General features: G+C 33.8%; 1 protein-coding gene and 1 long non-coding RNA gene across 4 annotated transcripts in view; one reads left to right on the plus strand and one right to left on the minus strand.

Moving 5' to 3' along the window:
• LOC143071530 (uncharacterized) overlaps positions 1–16,811 on the plus strand; it is a 20,919-nt gene extending 4,108 nt beyond the window's left edge. The window contains exons 2-3 of the long non-coding RNA XR_012976914.1: positions 15,319–15,555; positions 16,360–16,811. This is a non-coding gene — a long non-coding RNA (uncharacterized LOC143071530). The remainder of the gene's footprint in view (positions 1–15,318; positions 15,556–16,359) is intronic.
• Positions 1,054–14,669, minus strand: LOC143071525 (uncharacterized). Of its 3 annotated transcripts, none has more exons than XM_076245883.1 (2): positions 14,503–14,669; positions 1,054–3,849 (listed from the first exon to the last, which is right to left on the minus strand). In XM_076245883.1, the coding sequence occupies exons 1-2, from the start codon at positions 14,565–14,567 to the stop codon at positions 1,227–1,229; spliced, it is 2,688 nt and encodes an 895-aa protein (XP_076101998.1). In that variant the 5' UTR covers positions 14,568–14,669; the 3' UTR covers positions 1,054–1,226. The 3 variants fall into 3 exon arrangements, with proteins under 3 accessions (XP_076101998.1, XP_076101999.1, XP_076102000.1); XM_076245884.1 differs by lacking the exon at positions 14,503–14,669 and adding an exon at positions 4,863–4,975; XM_076245885.1 differs by lacking the exon at positions 1,054–3,849 and adding an exon at positions 10,403–13,077 and having other exon boundaries at positions 14,503–14,660.
• Positions 16,812–18,633: the final 1,822 nt, after the last annotated feature.

Consider the following 18,633-nt stretch of genomic DNA (forward strand, 5'->3'; position numbering starts at 1 on the left):
AAGATTAAGAAAACTCAAACTTCGAAGGTTAATCGAGATTTGGTTCATTTTATTTTCAGTCAGAAGTTGCATTTTTTAGTAGTATGCAAGTCTTATATTACTTTTGTGTTGTTCAGTTTTTATTTTTTTTGTGTTCTCTTTTGTGTATTGGTGTTTGTCTCTTTGTCTTTTTCTTTTTTAGCCATGACGTTGTCAGTTTATTTTCGACTTATGAGTTTGAATGTCTATTTGGTATCTATCGGTTCTCTTTTCACAGAAAACGATTATTTTGTCATGTCGGGCCTTTTATAATATAAAATGCTTATCAACTATGGACTTTTGACGAAGTCAATAAGTTACATATGAACCTGATTCGATGGTATTGACCGAGGACGAACTAAAACCAGTATGAGAGACAAAACCAAAAATAAAAAGAGAGCAATGCCAAATTGAACCAATTTCTGGAAGCAAACAAGTTGATATTAAAATCATGCTGTTCTATTCTCTTGTATTGATAGACAAATTTTGGAGGGGATTTCATATACAGCAAAATTAAGAAATAATTGATGCAAGCTATACTTTGTTGTAGTTTTACCATTGGTAGGCATTATATACGTGATTATTTTTGCCCGAGCGATAGTGAGGGCTAAAATAACACGAATATAATGCCTACCCATGTTAAAACTACATTAAAGTAGTAGCTTGCATCAATTATTTCGATTCTGTTTAGGACAATTAAAAAGGTAATTTCTATGTCCGATGTGTATAGGTGGAGCCCGTTTGTATAAACTATGCCATAAATCTCCCTTTTTCGTTGATAAACAAGCAAACGACTGGCAATGTGATTTTTCAGAGGGAGGAGTTTGAACAGCCAACATGAACGGTTGTCGTACATGTATCTAGGTCAAATACTAGTATGTCAATTTCCAAATGCAACACATTACAGTCATACTAAATGAATTAGTAACAACATGTGCATCATTTAAGAGTGTAGGAGTGTTTTAAATTAATGAAATATATTAAATGCATGACAATTTGATAAAATTCATTATTCTGCAGTAGTCAATACACGCATGTGCAAACAAGATTTATTGGATTTAGAGCATGGGTTTATTCACAAAGCGAAAGAAGCACGTCATATTAGAATCATGAATAAACTAATCTTGAGAGCTATTCTCAACAATACAAATTTGTGAATAATTTAAAACAGAAAGATATGTATTCACTTGTTTATAGCAGATTTATGTTTATACTATATACTTTTTAGTGAACGCAAACACGTTTTTCGTGATATCCACGGCATTTTGTTGAATTTGTAATAAAGATGAGAGAAGTGGTCGGCAGTCCTTCACGTCACCAGAATCTGTTAAAATGTTAAATACCCTATCGGCCAAATAACCAAGCATATCAACATTTTCTCGAAGCTGTGAACATTTAATACCGGATTTTATGAGTTTATCGATAAAAACGTAACAATATTCTGCCATGTGATGAAGCTCAACGTAAACTGATACCATATTGTTCAGTAATTCTTTAATCTTCTCTTCCACATCTGAACAAACAGAAACATTATCTTCTGTGCCATCGAACATTGGAAAATATAGTGGTCCTTTTCTTTTGGCAATGTTTTTACATTTAGATATGATCTGAAGAGAACCTTTTCTGAGTTTGTTTATTTTTTGTGGATGACGACCCTGTCGATGGTTAACGGCTTTCTTGTAATCTCCACTTCTATTTCTATTTGATACATTAGAATAACCATCCATTTCGGTAACCTTTAGAGTAGTTGTTCCTCTCAGTGGGTTTCTAATGCTCTGACTGCAACTTTTAGTCCACCTATGGTTGCCGTCTTGATTCGTTCGTAAACATCCCCAGCAGAAATAAGCTCCGCATGGACAACTCATATAGAAACAGACACCACCCATATGCTCAATGAACCTTTTACACTCCGGACACGATTTCCCACGGACATCTACGAATGATGCTGATATGGCAATGTCGTCTCCAAGCAGTTTTAATTTTTTCCAGTAAGCTCGTGCTTTATCACATGGAACTGGCCAGTGTGGTGGCTGTAAGCATTGGAAGCAAATGTGTGTTCCACATATACACGCAACATCCTTCGCTTTTTCTGGATTAGTTACTGTGATTACCCTACAACAGTTTGGATTTGGACACCATTTAGCATCCGCAGCCAATAACTTTAGGTCGTGGTGACGTCGTTTTATACCAAGTACTTCGAACACGTTTATAAATGTCAAAAGTACAGCGTCAGCGACGGTTTCTTTGCATCCATGTTCTGGACATGTTATGTTCACAGAACCCATATTCATACGCGATCTGGAATGGTCTATCCAACATTCATCACAAAACCAATGTCCACATGAAGTAAGAGCTGTTCCAGGTTTTCCGCCTTCAGCCATAAAATCAAAGCAAATTCCACAATATTCTGACGAAATATATTCATAACCGAGTTCAACAACTGTTTCATTATCACTCAAACTGTTATTGAAAATATCTTTAAATAGCGTATTTCTCGTAACAAAAGAAACTTCTTTCTTAATTTTCTGACAGTTGTTCAAATTCTCAAATTTCATGGAGGATGTACATTCTTTGGAGGGTACTTTTTCATGTTCTATAAATCCGTCGGTTGACATCATATCTAGGAATGTCACAGCTCTGTGTAAAATATCTTCTACGCAACCGTTGTAATAGTCAAACATTGTCAAAATTCGGAATTTTTCTGAGTTTGTTCCAATATTAAGACATACTCTAAATACGCCGTGTGTCTCTGTACTGTTGACATCGTATTCATCATATGTAAATACAACACAGGAGGTCAGGTCCCAATTTTTCAAGATTTCTGCTTGCAAACATATGGTGTTTTTCAATCGAATTTTCATTCTGTCGCTAACATCGATTAAAAACTTTCGTGGTAAACAAGGACATTCAACATAGCTTTTGCCATATCGTTCTTTCAACAATGAACTCTCTACTTCTCTTTTTGGAAGCAATACAAACACAGGCTCCATTGTTTTTCTATTCTCAGTTAAAGCCAAACTTGTAGGTTCTTCGATTTGTGGCGTTTCGTCTGTCGTAATCTTTGGTTCATATATTTTTCTGTCTTTAGATTCGAAAGTCTGCTTTGAATAATAGTTTATGTTGTTTCTTTGACACAAACTTTGCATTAAAGCAGCATGTATCATGATATCTTCTAATAATTCTGTGTTTGTGACGTCTTCTTTCTTAGCGTTTTCGTACAGGTACGAAGCTGATTCATCGTCTAACTCCGTCTCCGTTTCGGATTCGTCGTCATAAATATCTTCAAATGATTCGCAATATTCGTCATAGTATTGACCAACACTGAGTTTCTCCCTTTGTCTTCTGGCTTTTGTTGTTCGGCCACGCCCATTTTCAGATTTATCAATATTATGCCCGACATATTTTGGATTGTGAACAACTGAACATGTTGATGGACTAGGGTAAACGACTTCAATCTGAAGGACAGGTTGTGTACCAGTTTTGTCGTCTATTCTGCTTTGAGCTACGACTGATTCTCCGTTGAAAAAAGTTTTCTTTTTACTTTCTATTTTCTTCGTATTTCCTTTTGAGGAATAGTACCCAACAGTATGACTTTTCTTTGCGATGTCATGGGAGACAATTAACTTGACGTTTGAATTCAAGTTCTTGTAGCTTCCTGTCAAAATGGAATGTTTAAGCATTTCCGGAAGTTCCCATCTTCCCTTTTTATTGAGCGAATATACCACATCATCTCTATCCATATTTAGATCATCTAAAATGGTATCTTTCATTGCTGTTGGACTCCATGACTTTCTTAGAAGACAAGATCTCCTACTGTATGTACGATTGAACCTGCAATGAAATACCAATATTTTGAAATCACAAACTTATCGCATTGATGCAAGCGTAATGTCTTAGCCCCATCCCTACCAAACAATGAAGTTTTATTGTACATATGACTGTTATACGACTTAAGATTCAAAAACTTTGTATGCTAATTAGTTAAAATATTATATCGACTTCAGAACAAATGTTTACATTTCGAAACCTTCATCTCCAGTTCTGATAATACACCAGATATTTTATCTCTAATGGTGTAAGACAAGTTTGACTGATGACAATCGATTGTTTTGCCTTGTGGACGAAATAATTGGATACACTATAACTTAAAATGACCCTCCCGAAAATAATATTCGACTAAACTTCAAAGTTGAAACAAATATATTAATACCGTAATTAGAATCATAATTTAGAATAAACAAGAATGTGTCCATAGTTCACGAATGCCCCACTCGCACTATCATTTTCTGTGTTCAGTGGACCGTGAAATTGGGGTTTTAACTCTAATTTGGCATTAAAATTAGACAGAATATAACATAGGGAACATGTGTACTAATTTTCAAGTTGACAGGCCTTCAACCTTATCAAAAACTACCTCGTCCAAAAACTTTAACCTGAAGCGGAACGGACGGACGCACAGACCAGAAAACATGATGCCCCTCTACTATCGTAGGTGGGGCAAACAAACAATACATGTTTTTATATGGATAATAAAATACTATAGAAAGACATTTTGAAACGAGAACATTAATCGTGTTCTGATTGTAGACATAACTATTTTCGCTTGGTGATCTTAATAAAATATGGTAAAAGGGATATTGCGGGTAGTGCATGAAAAAAAGATGATTCTTTCAACTTAAAATTCTAAAACATATTATTCTTGTTTTCCGATTTTATTTATTTATTAGATATTTATTATATAATTATTTCATTTCATTCAACTAAGTTCTTATAGTTTGCAGTAAATGCTATGATATAGCATAACGAAATAGCGAAAAGCCGGACTGTATTTTTCATTAACTCACATTGAATTGGATGCTCTGAGGGTGTTTCCGGAGTGGACACCCCGTTTGGAATTTTTTTGCACCATTATCTAGTGTTTGGACACTTTCCTGTTCCTATTTGTTGTTATGAAAAGTGATTGGTAGTTATCTATTTATACTGTCGTTGTATTTCAAGCTTGTGGTGCAATATTTAAATCAGACTTTTGATAGGACAAAATCATGTATGTAAATACCTTAAAATAGAACTGTGCGATAAATAGGTACGTACTCGGATATCTCCCTCGAATTAAAGTAAACATACGAAAACTTCTGATGATAGTTATATGATAACGCATATAACCATTCAGAACAGAATTTAAAACAAAAATATTGATTTTTAAACGACTGTAACAATTTATTACATCTAGTTTCATAACGGGAAAATTGATCGTCATATACTAGTTTATATATATAATATATATATATCTTGAGAATACAACCCAATTTATCTATTCATGCCTATGTAAAAATCTGAGACAATTACCTGTAATAGAGAAGCGATTAAGGTTAAAGGGGGTGGAAAAAACTGGCTCAACCCCAACAAATGTACCAAGTCATGAATCTCACCAATATATGTGGTAAATAATCTTCGAATGTTTTTTTGTTATTTGAAGAGTTAGATGTAATTGTTGACGGTAGACTTTTGATTGTTTTGTCACGGCTAGTTTTATTTTTTTTTAGTTTACGGTAGACTCGTGTCAGTATGGTAGACTTTTGATTGTCTTGTCACGGTTAGTTTTATTATTATTTTGTTTACGGTAGACGCGTGTCAGTTTAGCTGATCACATTTTTGAACGCTAGACATATTGTATATGTTATATTAAAATTTTGTCTTTGGCAATTCATAATTTTTCTTAAATTGAATTTAGTTAATTTTATTGTATAACACTCATACACGGAACTCGTGACAGAAGTACATGTTGTTGCTAAGCAACATGGGTATATTCTTTATTTTAATATTTTGAAAAAAGAGTAAATACTGTTTAGGAATTATGCAAAGTTATATTACATACCAATTTATTCAGAAATAAATTGTATTTGGTATTAGATTTTATGCGATTAAATATAGAAATAGTTTTATATTGGCAAAGATTTAATTAATTTTAAAGGTTTATTATTTCCATAGCAACAAGTTATTATACAAAACATTTTAAATTAAGCATTCTTTTTAGTTGAAATGATTCGGTTTATTTAACATATTGTATTATGCATTAACCTGTGCGTTAAGTTTTGTAAAGCGGTTTCACTTGATAAAATATAGTTTGTGCAAGTTTTATTTAATTAGTTAAAATTTGCATAGAGTTATGTCCCTTAATTTAGTTCATTTGTGAAATTCTAAATTTATTATCAAGTGAGACTTGCTATTTTATTGTGTAAAATCTGTAGCACTTTGATTACTGATTTCAAATAATAAACATCAATATTTACTAGAACTTTCTCTTGTTTTACACCAGGTGCTAAAAGTCATCAGACACAGCACAGAAAGTCGGTACAACATTTATATAATCAATATAATGTGTGTATGTGTTACTGTGAATTTTTTAATACTGGGGGTTTCATAAAATCACTGAAAGAATTAGGGATTTTGTATAAATAAGTGAAAGAATCAGTGATTTTGAGCAATAGGTACTCGCAGTTTCATTGATTTTGTAAAATCACTGAAAACATGCTAAGGATTTTGTAAAATCCCCAGTTACAAGCTTAAGGATGTACTAAGGTGAGGTTTAGAATTTGTGTCAAATGTTCGTAGTCCTTGGTGTTTTTCCATACGATAAAGGGCAACATATTTTGCCCCGTAACACCTATTTATCTTTTGATATAAGACTTATCAGGTCATCTGAGGGCATTTGACAAAATTTAAGCATATTCTTGATTTTATTTCTTTTGATTTGTGACCCAAATAATACCAATGCAAATATAAGGTAAAAGTCCGAGTCAGCCTTTTCCGCCACATTTTATAAATCAAATATCTTGAAAAGGAGCCCCAAGACCTATCAAATTTGGAGCTTATTCTGATCCTTAACTTTACCCTTCCAGCTTAAAGTGTCAATTTCAAATTATTTATTTATATAATTTCACCTAAGATCAACCAGAGACATATATATTGTGTATATATGTCTCTGGATCAACTAAGTACATCTTTAAATTAGAAATTCGTTGTTCTTGATGACGAAGTGGGCGTTAAACTACAAATTTTGTTAAATTGTCCTGGTATACCTTTAGAAATCTATAGGCACTTCATATGAATGATTGCATGTCTATCAAATCAAATATGTTAACCTGACCTCGGAGATTGAACTCTCTTATCAACAATGCCTTTAGGTGTCAGACCACCAATTAAAAATCCCTATCTGTTCAACCAAATTTTGCAATTTTCACAGCTTTCTAAATATTTTACCTTAAGTTTAACTTCAAGGAAACCAGGTATATCCTAAATTGTACATGTATCACCTTCCTACATGCCAATTTTCAACCAATGTTTAAAGTCTTGTAACAAATTTCTTATTTTGAAAAGACAGGTACTACCAAAATAACTCCCGGTTTTCTGGAAATCTTAAATTAGTGTACTATGTAGCGCATTAATTCTGAATTTTTAATGCAAACTCATAGACAAGTGAATTTTGGCTCAAAATGGTCTAAATATATTTCCCTTTCACCAAAAGTTTCATTTCTGCAAATTTGTTGGTTAGTTTAGGTAAACAATGACACCAAAAGCACTATTTTGTGTCAAAGTAGGACTACTTTCTAAATTGGAGGGAGTAATTGGTGATCTGACACCTTTACTTGCAGATCTTCGTTTTTTTTAGTTGGCATTCCACGCAAAGTTCCTTGTAAAGTTTGGAAACTATTGATGAAACATTTGCACACTTTCTATGTTCCTTATCCCAAAAATAGATTACCTTAGCCATATTTGGCACAACTTTTTTGGAATTTTGGGTCCTCAATGCTCTTCAACTTTGGTTTGGCTTTATAACTATTTTGATTTGAGCGTCACTGATGAGTCTTATGTGTAGACGAAACGCGCGTCTGGCGTATTAAATAATAATCCTGGTACTTTATTGAGTATTTTGTTAAACAGGGGAGTTTTTTTTTTACATGTTGCACCGTATCTCAAAAATAATTTATGATTATTGCTTAAAACTTTACACACTTCTTTGTTATATTAATCTAAAGATCTGTATACTTTTTGGTTTTGATTCAAAATATAATTTTAGTGATATTTAGTTTTTTGTAAAAAAAAAACAGGGTTGGGGGTTTCACATGTCTCGCTGGCTCAAAAACAATATATGGTTATTGCTTAAAACTTTCTCAGAAACTATTTATGATTATTGCATAAAACTTCCACACAAGATGTCGGGCGTATCATGCGCTCATGGCGCAGCTGTTTATTGGTTTTTATTACTATTAAAATTCTATTTTTATGTCACATTAACATGTTCATGTCCTGATATACATGTAATATTTGCCACTTGATTACATGGCCTAAACCAATGTAGAATTCAATTTTGTTTTGTCTTATTTATTTGATTTACAATAAATTCCACAATTACCTCATATTTATCCGGTTTCCATACAAGTTGTTTGAAGTAACATTTGTGAAAGTTTGCTGACATTTGTGTCTAAGCAATTACTTTACAGCATGTCAATTATTTAGTAACAATTGCTCACCAAGTATCAACATATAGAACAAGTAACCTCGAATTGTTTTGTGTTATTGTGGTATTCTTTTTTCTCTTTCCCAAGGTATTATCTATTATAATATACAAAAAGAATTAATACTTTTTAAACATATTCCCTGAAATAAATTGGGTGAATTTGTAAAAAAAAAATATATTAATTGTTTCAGTGATTTTGTATAATCCCTAGTTAAATAGTTATCAAAGGTACCAGGATTATGATTTAATACGCCATACGCGCGTTTCGTCTACATAAGACTCATCAGTGACGCTCGTATCTAAAAAGTAATATAGCCAAACAAGAACAAAGTTGAAGATCATTGAGGACCAAAAATTCCAAAAAGTTGTGCCAAATACGGCTAAAGTAATCTATGCCTGGGCTAAGAAAATCCTTAGCTTTTCGAAAAAATCAAAGTTTTGTAAACAGGAAATTCATAAAAATGACCATATAATTGATATTCATGTCAACACCGAAGTGATACCCTCGGAGACGAAACGTCAACCAGCAGTGGCATCGACCCAGTGGTGTAGTTATAAAAGGTACCAGGATTAAAATCAGGGCTCTTATAAAATCTCTGATCAGTTCAGTAATTATAAAACCTCTGAATTTGCAGGGTCTTGACAAAACAAATAATACCTGATTTTACAATATATATTGTACAGGGGTGATACTGAAAAAACTTCATTTCCTCAAAGTTTCTGTCTGTTACAAGGTCGTGTTTGTTGAAGACATTTCCAGTTTTGTCCCCACATGCTTGTCTCGTTTTATTTGATGCAAGAATGCCTAACTGTATTATTGAAAATTGTCATTTATTATAAGTATGTGTCGACGATATCGATACAACTTTCTGTACCAAGCCAAATGTATCCGTGCATCAGCCTACTAGTCTAGAGATGATTTCTTTTTTCTAAAACTGACCATAGACATTTTCCCTACTTATTTAGGGGGGGGGGGTGGGTGTCTATCATAAAGAACTAAAAGAAAGTTTCGTAACTTTTCCATTGAGATTAATGTGGTCTAACGTTGGTTAAATGCCATCGGGTATCCCTACATTGAGGGCTTATATCTTTGTAGAAAATGCGTTTTAGTATATTAAAATATTAAGGAAGCTCAAACTTGAAAGGTAAATCGAGTTTAAATTACTTTTTTTTACTTTGTTTTAGTCAGAAGCTTTTATTCTTAGTATATTCATCGACTTTTATTACTTATGTGTTGCTCAGTCTTTTTTTCAATGTTGTGTTATGTGTATAATGTTGTTTGTCTGTTTGTCTCTATCTTTTTAACCATAACGTTGTCAATTTATTTTATGAACTTAAACATATCTCTTTGGTATCTGTCGCCTCTCTTTTGCATACAAAGTGTCGGGCTTTTTAAAATATAAAATACTATACAGTATGGATTTTGCTCATTGTTAAAGACCTTATAGTGAGTGACCCATGCATGATTGCTGACTTTCACTGATTAGCCTCTGTCGACAGTGACATTATTTAACACATCTCCTTATTTTTTAAGCGCGTGTTCATTCCCAGAGATCACGCTCTGAGTATCGGGTTAACTTTTCAGAATGAGGTCTTTTCTTGGGTTTAGAGAAAAAAACATACATAAAAGGAAATATCAAAGATCACATTCTTGTTTGCAACCATTCACCCTTTCTAAAAAGAAAATCAAAATATCCATAGAAGGGCAACTCGTGAATAAACCAATGGAGTTATTCTCAAACATGCAAATTTGTAAAACAGAAAAATACGTATTCGTCTGATATTTCACTTATTATCAGCAGGCCTTGACGTCATTTCAAGTTTTTTTAAAGTTTGTTTAGTATAAAAAAAAATAATAATTTTACATTTTTAATTATGATTTACACTTTTGTATCACTTCTGTTTTGCATGTCTTTTCACAAATGCATGTTTATACTGTAAACTTTTTAGTGACTGAAACAATGTTTTTCGTGACATCTACTGATTTTTGTTGAATTTGTAATAAGGAAGACAGAAGTGGTCGGCAGTCCTTCACGTCAGCGGAATCTGTTAAAATACAAAATATACTATCGGCTAAATAACCAAGGATGTCAGCATTCCCTCGAAGATGTGAACATTTAATACCGGATTTTATGAGTTTATCAATAAAAACGTAGCAATATTCTGCCATGTGATGAAGCTCAACGTAAACTGATACCATATTGTTCAGTAATTCCTTAATCTTCTCTTCCACATCTGAACAAACAGAAACATTATCTTCTGTGCCATCGAACATTGGAAAATATAGTGGTCCTTTTCTTTTGGCAATGTTTTTACATTTAAATATGATCTGACGAGAGCCTGATCTTATTTGGCTTATTTTAAGTGGATGACGACCCTTGCGGTGGTTAACGGCTTTCTTGTAATCTCCACTTCTATTTCTATTTGATAGATTAGTATAACCATCCATTTCGGTAACCTGCAGAGTGCTAGTTCCTTTCGTGTCTCCGTGTTTGTACTGATTGCATTTTTCACTCGCTATATGGTTTGGATACGTGCCTAAACATCCCCAGCAGAAATTAGATCCGCATGCACAGCTCATATAGAAACAGCCACCCAGTTTCTCCACGAACCTTTTACATTTCGGACATGATTTCCCACGGACCTTTACAAATGTTTCTGATATGGTGATGTCGTCACCATTCATTTTCAACTTTTTCCAGTAGGCTGGCGCATTATCACATGGAACTGGCCAGTGTGGTGGTTGTAAGCATTGGAAGCAAATATGTGTTCCACATATACACGCAACATCCTTCGCTTTTTCTGGATTAGTTACTGTGATAACCCTACAACAGTTTGGATTTGGGCACCATTTAGCATCAGAAGCCTGCAACTTAAGGTCATGGTCTCGTCGTTTTAAACTAAGTACTTCGAATACGTTTATAAATGTCAATAGTACAGCTTCAGCGACTGTTTCCTTGCATCCATGTTCTGGACAAGTTATGTTCACAGAACCCATATTCATACGCGATCTGCAATGGTCTATCCAACATTCATCACAAAACCAATGTCCACATGATGAAAGAGCTGTTCCAGGTTTTCCGCCTTCAGCTATAAAATCAAAGCAAATTCCACAATATTCTGAAGAAATGCATTCATAACCGAGTTCAACGACTGTTTCATTGTCACTCAAACTGTTGTTGAAAATGTCTTTAAATAGCGTTTTCCGAGTAACTAAAGACGCGTCTTTCTTAAACTTCTGACACTTGTTCAAATTCTCAAATTTCATGGACATACTTTCTATCGGGGGAAGTTTTTCATTTTCTATAAATCCGTCGGTCGACATCATATCTAGGAATGTCACAGCTCTGTGTAAGACATCTTCTACGCAACCGTTGTAATAGTCAAACATTGTCAAAATTCTGAATTTTTCTGAGTTTGTTCCAATATTAAGACATACTCTGAATACGCCGTGTGTCTCTGTACTGTTGACATCGTATTCATCATATGTAAATACAACACAGGAGGTCAGGTCCCAATTTTTTAAGATTTCTGCTTTCAAACATCCGGAGTTTTTCAATCGCATTATCATTTTGTCGCTAACATCGATTAAAAACTTTCGTGGTAAACAAGGACATTCAGCATAGCTTTTGCCATATCGTTCTTTCAACAATGAACTCTCTACTTCTCTTTTTGGAAGCAATACAAACACAGGCTCCATTGTTTTTCTATTCTCTATTAAAGCCAAACTTGTAGGCTCTTCGATTTGTGGTGTTTCGTCTGTCGTAATCTTTGGTTCATATACTTTTCTGTCTTTAGATTCGAAAATCTGCTTTGAATAATAGTTTATGTTGTTTCTTTGACACAAACTTTGCATTAAAGCAGCATGTATCATGATATCTTCTAATAATTCTGTGTTTGTGACGTCTTCTTTCTTAGCGTTTTCGTACAGGTACGAAGCTGATTCATCGTCTAACTCCGTCTCCGTTTCGGATTCGTCGTTATAAATATCTTCAAATGATTCGCAATATTCGTCATAGTATTGACCAACACTGAGTTTCTCCCTTTGTCTTCTGGCTTTTGTTGTTCGGCCACGCCCATTTTCAGGTTTATCAATATAATGCCCGACATATTTTGGATTGTGAACTACTGAACATGTTGATGGACTAGGGTAAACTACTTCAATTTGAAGGATAGGTTGTGTACCAGTTTTGTCGTCTATTATGCTTTGAGCTACGACTGATTCGCCGTTGAAATAAGTTTTCTTTTTACTTTCTATTTTCTTATTATTTCCTTTTGAGGAATAGTACCCAACAGTATGACTTTTCTTTGCGATGTCATGGGAGACAATTAACTTGACGTTTGATTTCAAGTTCTTGTAGCTTCCTGTCAAAATGGAATGTTTAAGCATTTCCGGAAGTTCCCATCTTCCCTTTTTATTAAGCGAATATAGCACATCATCTCTATCCATATTTAGATCATCTAAAATGGTATCTTTCATTGCTGTTGGACTCCATGACTTTCTTAGAAGACATGATCTCCTACTGTATGTACGATTGAACCTACAATGAAATACCAATATTTTAATTCATTGAAATTTCAAGATTATTGCATTGAAGCAAGCATGAATTTCCTAAACGCTCCCTTTGAAGGCCAACGTGAACAATAATGTTTAAGTATAAATAGGATGCCATATGACGATTGCCCGGACTGAGTGACAATTTTAGAGTGAAGTTTATACTATCTAATTTTGTAACTTAAATACATTTTCGACCGTTATATTAATTCTTGCATTACTTATGATCACTTATAACTGCATGTACCAAGAACGTTTTAAGCTCCTGTTTTTGGCCAAATGTATCCGTGCATATAATACTGATCAGCATACTAAAAGTGATTTCATTTTTCTAAAAATTACCATTTCATAAGACATTTTTTTCTTACTAAGTTACATGTTTATAAGAGATTTAACTTCTATTTAATTTTCAGTGAGAAGTTCACGATTGTTATTTTTTTGTGTAGTATGCATCGAATTATATTACTTTTTGTTGCTCAGTCTTTGGTTTTATTTAGACTTATTTAGCGCATCTATTTATTTTTCATGTTGATTCCCAAATATTACGCTTATGTGATCTTTCAAATTTCAAAATCATTGCATTGAACCAGTCTGACTGCTATATACCCCCATCCTTTTTTTCGGGCGGGCGCTAAGTAGCTGAAATACATTTTCTACCATTATATTTATTCTAGCATTACATTTATAAAAAATTCGAACTCTTAATTCGAATTATAAACATCTTCATGTCAATAATACACCTGAAATTGTATCTATAGATAATGGTATAAGACAAGTTTTTCACTGGCGGATCCAAAATTTTTCATAAGAGGAGGCCCACTAACTGCCTAAGAGGGGACCCTAATGCTTCAGTGATTCCCTATATAAGCAATCAAATGTTTCTCACAAAAAGGGGGGGGGGACTGAAAAAAACCTCTAAATCCGCCTTTGCTTTTAAATGGTTTGGACATTTTTTATTATGAGTTGACCAAATATAATCGAAAAGTAATATTTATATCAATATTCAAAATAGCAGCATACAGTTGTGGGCAATGTTAAGGGGGAGTTGGTCTTTTTGAAAGTTGAAATCATATATTCACGAGCGCATCGATTATTTTTATCAACCGATTTTATAAATTATTTTTACATATGATTATTTCATCTTATTCAATCTAACTTTTTAAATTTTTGTCGTAAATTAATTTCATATAAACCCAATATGAAAATAACATGCAGTGGCGGAAAAGGGGTGTTCCCAACCCAGGAGAAAGTGGGTTACCATATGTCCCCATTCTCATGCATTGATCGTCCAAAAAATAAGGTTCCAATCCCTTGGACAGACCTGGAACTGGGTTCCAACCCCTGGAACCTCGTCTAGAGCCGCCACTGTGATTTGGATGAGAAGTACTTTCATAATTTTTAATTGACCTACCTTGAATTGGATGCTCTGAGGGTGTTCCCGGAGTGGACACCCCGTTTGGAAATTTTCTGCACCATTGTCTTGTGGTTCGACACTTTTTTCTGATCTTATTTGTTGTTATGAGAAGTAGTTAGTAGTTATCTATTTATACTATCGTTGTATTTCAAGCTTGTGGTGCAATGTTTAATTCAGACTTTTGATAGGACAAAAATTATGCAAATACCTTAAAATAGAACTGTGCTATAAATAGGTTCGTCGTCTTATCTTCTTCGAACTAATCTAAACATACGAGAAGTTCCGATGGGAGTAGTATGATATCGCTTAATACCATTCAAAAAAAAAATATAATGAACATGAAAGTACTTGTGAAAATTAAATAATAATTAAATATATATGCATTATCCAGCAAAATTGGACTTTTTATTTGAATATATATTTGTCTATACTGAAGACTTTTGAAAATTCGATATTTGTAGCTATACATGAAAGATCATAAAATCCTGAGAGGCTGAGACATGCCTATAATGAAGTGATTAAAATAATTAAGAAAATATTAGCTTATTTATATTGTCTGTTTACCTTTCCGTTATATCGTATCAAGCTTGACTGAAACAAAATTACGTTGTATTAACCTTTTCATTTACCTTTTTATTTAGTGACGGGGTGGGGGGGGGGAGGGGGGTGGGGGGGGGGGGGTCAACATTGCTGCAAGTTTTGTTAATCCAAAAAAAAAGTCAGTGAAAAAACTATGTGAATTAAGTTTTTTTATCCTACATTGAACTTTTGATTTCGTCCCTTACTATCCATGCATTTTCTTTCTATCTACAGCTCTTTGAAATGACTGACAAGTCAGCTTTAACCTTACTTGATTGTATGGATATAGCAGAAAATGTGGAAATCGTTGAAAGTAATAAAAACAACGAAGCGATCAACATTATGGACGAAATATGCTCTGATGTGAACATTTCCATGAGAAATAGCGGGATTGCTGTAAAAGACGAGTCATCCATAAAAGGAATACCTAAAGAATATGAGAGAGTAAAACCAGATCCGCGAGCCATGCGAGTAAGTCATTAATGATGGGGACAGAAATATTCAAAGATTTAAGTGTACTGGACGGGAATATTGAGTCGAACAGTTAATGCAACGCCAGTAGATTGATTTATTGTTTGGTTTTTTTCTTTATGTCCAATATCAAACATTTCATGCATCTCAAGGACGAACGTCAATGGATATAGCTCAACAGATTATAAGTTTGACTTTTGAAATAGTTCTGATCAATTACTTTTTAATATTATTTCACTACTGTACATATCCTTTTAGTTTTCTGTGAATTTCGGAATTCGCAACTGACACGTAATTTTTATAAGATTGACTTCTCTCCAATGTCCTTTCTTTTTACTTCCTTAGATTAAATGTATTCAGGTGAGTCATCAGACTCTTATGATCCTCTTATTTATTTGTGAAGTTCGTCCAATTTTATCAGATTTTATCCATCTATTGGTTTAGTATCCTCCTAATTATATAAATAGTCACCGGTTGCCAATATCTTTTTAAAACACACAAGAAGCTCTGTTGCGAGTTGAATATCATAATAAATTTTTTTTTTTTAATTAACAGGAAAAATTAATTTACATTCTAGATGCAAATAAAAATAACCGGTACAGTGATTAATTGGTACCAGTTCGTTAAACTTGGCGAGTTGCTTACTGTTATTGTTATGCAGTAGATTAAAAAGAAGAAATTTAGCCCTAGCTGTATGAGATAGTTACTTATTTATGTTTCTTAAAGGGTGAATTATCTAAGCAGGCCAGGTCATTTCTTCAAACTAATTATATTTAACTCATATGAGATATTTTTATATTGTAGGTATTATTACGTCACTTATACGATACGACCGGTCAATTGTATGAAGATGTACCTCCAAGATTTAAAACATCACATATTGGACTGGCCCTGTATCTAAAACACTGTCTACAACACTCTTATATGTTAAAGTAAACAATGACAACAAAGCCAAGAGTATATATAGATTGTTCTACTGGTTTTACATTCTTCTACATTAATTATTCACAATATTAAAAAACTTTATTGTTCTTTTAGAAAAAAATATAATCACGCCAATCTTTGCTCCTTTATTATATAGTGACCCTCTGCTGTTGTTTTTTATTTGGTCGGGTTGTTGTCTCTTTGACACATTCCCCATTTCCATTCTCAATTTTATTGTTTACCTTTACTAGTAATTTATAAAATGTACAATAGACTATGTCATCTGCATAAAGTATGATACAGAATTCTAAAATTAAAAAAAATTGCTCTCTTTAGTTCACTTTCGACAACCCACATGTTAGTTATATCGAAATCCTGTCCACAATTCACGTGTCGATTTTGTCGAATGCCTATCGACAATCCACATGTCAATTGTATCAAATGCCTGTCGACAATCAACATGTCAATTATATCGAATGCATGTTAACAATCCATGTGTAAATTTTATTGAATGCCTGTCTGCAATCCAAAAGTCAATTACATCGAATGTCTGTCGACAATACACGTGTCAATTACATCGATTCCCTGTCGACAATCCACGTGTAAATTACATCGATTGCGTGTCAACAATCCAAATGTCAATTTCATCGAATGCCTGTCCACAATCAACATGTCAATAAATTCGAATTCCTGTCCACAATCCAAATGACAGTAACATCGAATGCCAATCCACAATCAACGTCAATTACATCGAATGCCTGTCCACAATCAACGTCAATTACTTCGAAAGCCTGTCCTCAATCCACATGACAATTACATCGAATGCCTTTCCACAATCAACGTCAATTACATCGAAAGCCTGTCCACAATCCACATGTCAATCACTTCGATTGCCTGTCCACAATCAACGTCAATTACATCGAATGCCTGTCAACAATCAACATGTCAATTACTTCGAAAGCCTGTCCACAATCCACATGACAATTACATCGAATGCCTGTCAAAATCTAACGTCAATTTCATCGAATGCCTATCCACAATCAACATGTCAATTACATCGAATGCCTGTCCAAAATCCACACATCAATCATATCGAATGCCTGTCGACAGTCCACATGTCAATTATATCGAATGCGTGTCGACCATCCACTTATCAATCATATCGAATGCCTGTCAACAATCCGCATTGGAATTATATATTGAATGCCTGTTGACAATCAATATGTCAATTATATGGAATGTCTGTCGACAATCAACATGCCAATCAAATCGAAAGCCTCTCGACAATCCACATGTCAATCATATCGAATACCTGTCGAAAATTCACATGTCAATTATAACGAATGCATGTAGACCATCAACTTGTCAATAAGATATAATGCCTGTCAAAAATCCATATGTAAACTTCATTGAATGTCTGTCGACAATTCACATGTCAATTATATCGAATGCCTGTCGAAAATCCACTTGTCAACTACATTAAATGTCTGTCGACAATTCACAAGTCAATTACAACGAATGCCTGTAAAAAAATCCACATGTCAATCATATCGAATTCCTGTCGAATATCCACATTGGAATTATGTATTGAATGCTTGTCGACAATCCACATGTCAATACCACCTAACGCATGTCGACAATCCACGAGTCAATTATATCGAATGCATGTCGACAATCCACGTGTCAAATTAATCGAATGCTTGTAGGCAATCTATGTGTCAATCATATCGAATGCCTGTCGAAAATGCTGTACCCATATTTTGACTATTTTATTTATTATGTCTGTTTAGTTCACGCATCATTGTAAATATAACGGAATTTGATGAGACTGTCATCAAAGTGAGAGGTTTAGCGCTTTAAAACCAGGTTTAATCCACCATTTTCTACATTTGAAAATGCCTGTACAAAGTCAGGACTTTCCGATTGGATTCTCCTCTGAGTTCAGTATTTTTGTGATTTTACTTTTTTCATATCGAATGCCTGTCGATAATCCACATGTGAATTATATATCGAATGCCTGTTGACAATCCACATGTGAACTAATATCTATTTATATGAAACTAGAACATACCCGCGAAATCGCGGGCATATACAGCTTGTAAACTGTTGTAGGATGATTTTTTGTAAAAGATATTATGACTGGAGAATTTCATA

Source organism: Mytilus galloprovincialis, chromosome 4, assembly GCF_965363235.1.
Source record: "Mytilus galloprovincialis chromosome 4, xbMytGall1.hap1.1, whole genome shotgun sequence".
NCBI classification, from domain to species: Eukaryota; Metazoa; Mollusca; class Bivalvia; order Mytilida; family Mytilidae; genus Mytilus; species Mytilus galloprovincialis.

What these genes read in the sequence shown, in the direction of transcription:
- LOC143071525 (XM_076245883.1), bottom strand. Translation starts at nt 14,567, where the DNA reads ATGGTGCAGAAAATTTCCAAACGGGGTGTCCACTCCGGGAACACCCTC. An exon ending in CTCAGAGCATCCAATTCAAG is followed by an intron (nt 3,850 to 14,502) that starts GTAGGTCAATTA and finishes ATTTCATTGCAG; the next exon opens with GTTCAATCGTACATACAGTA.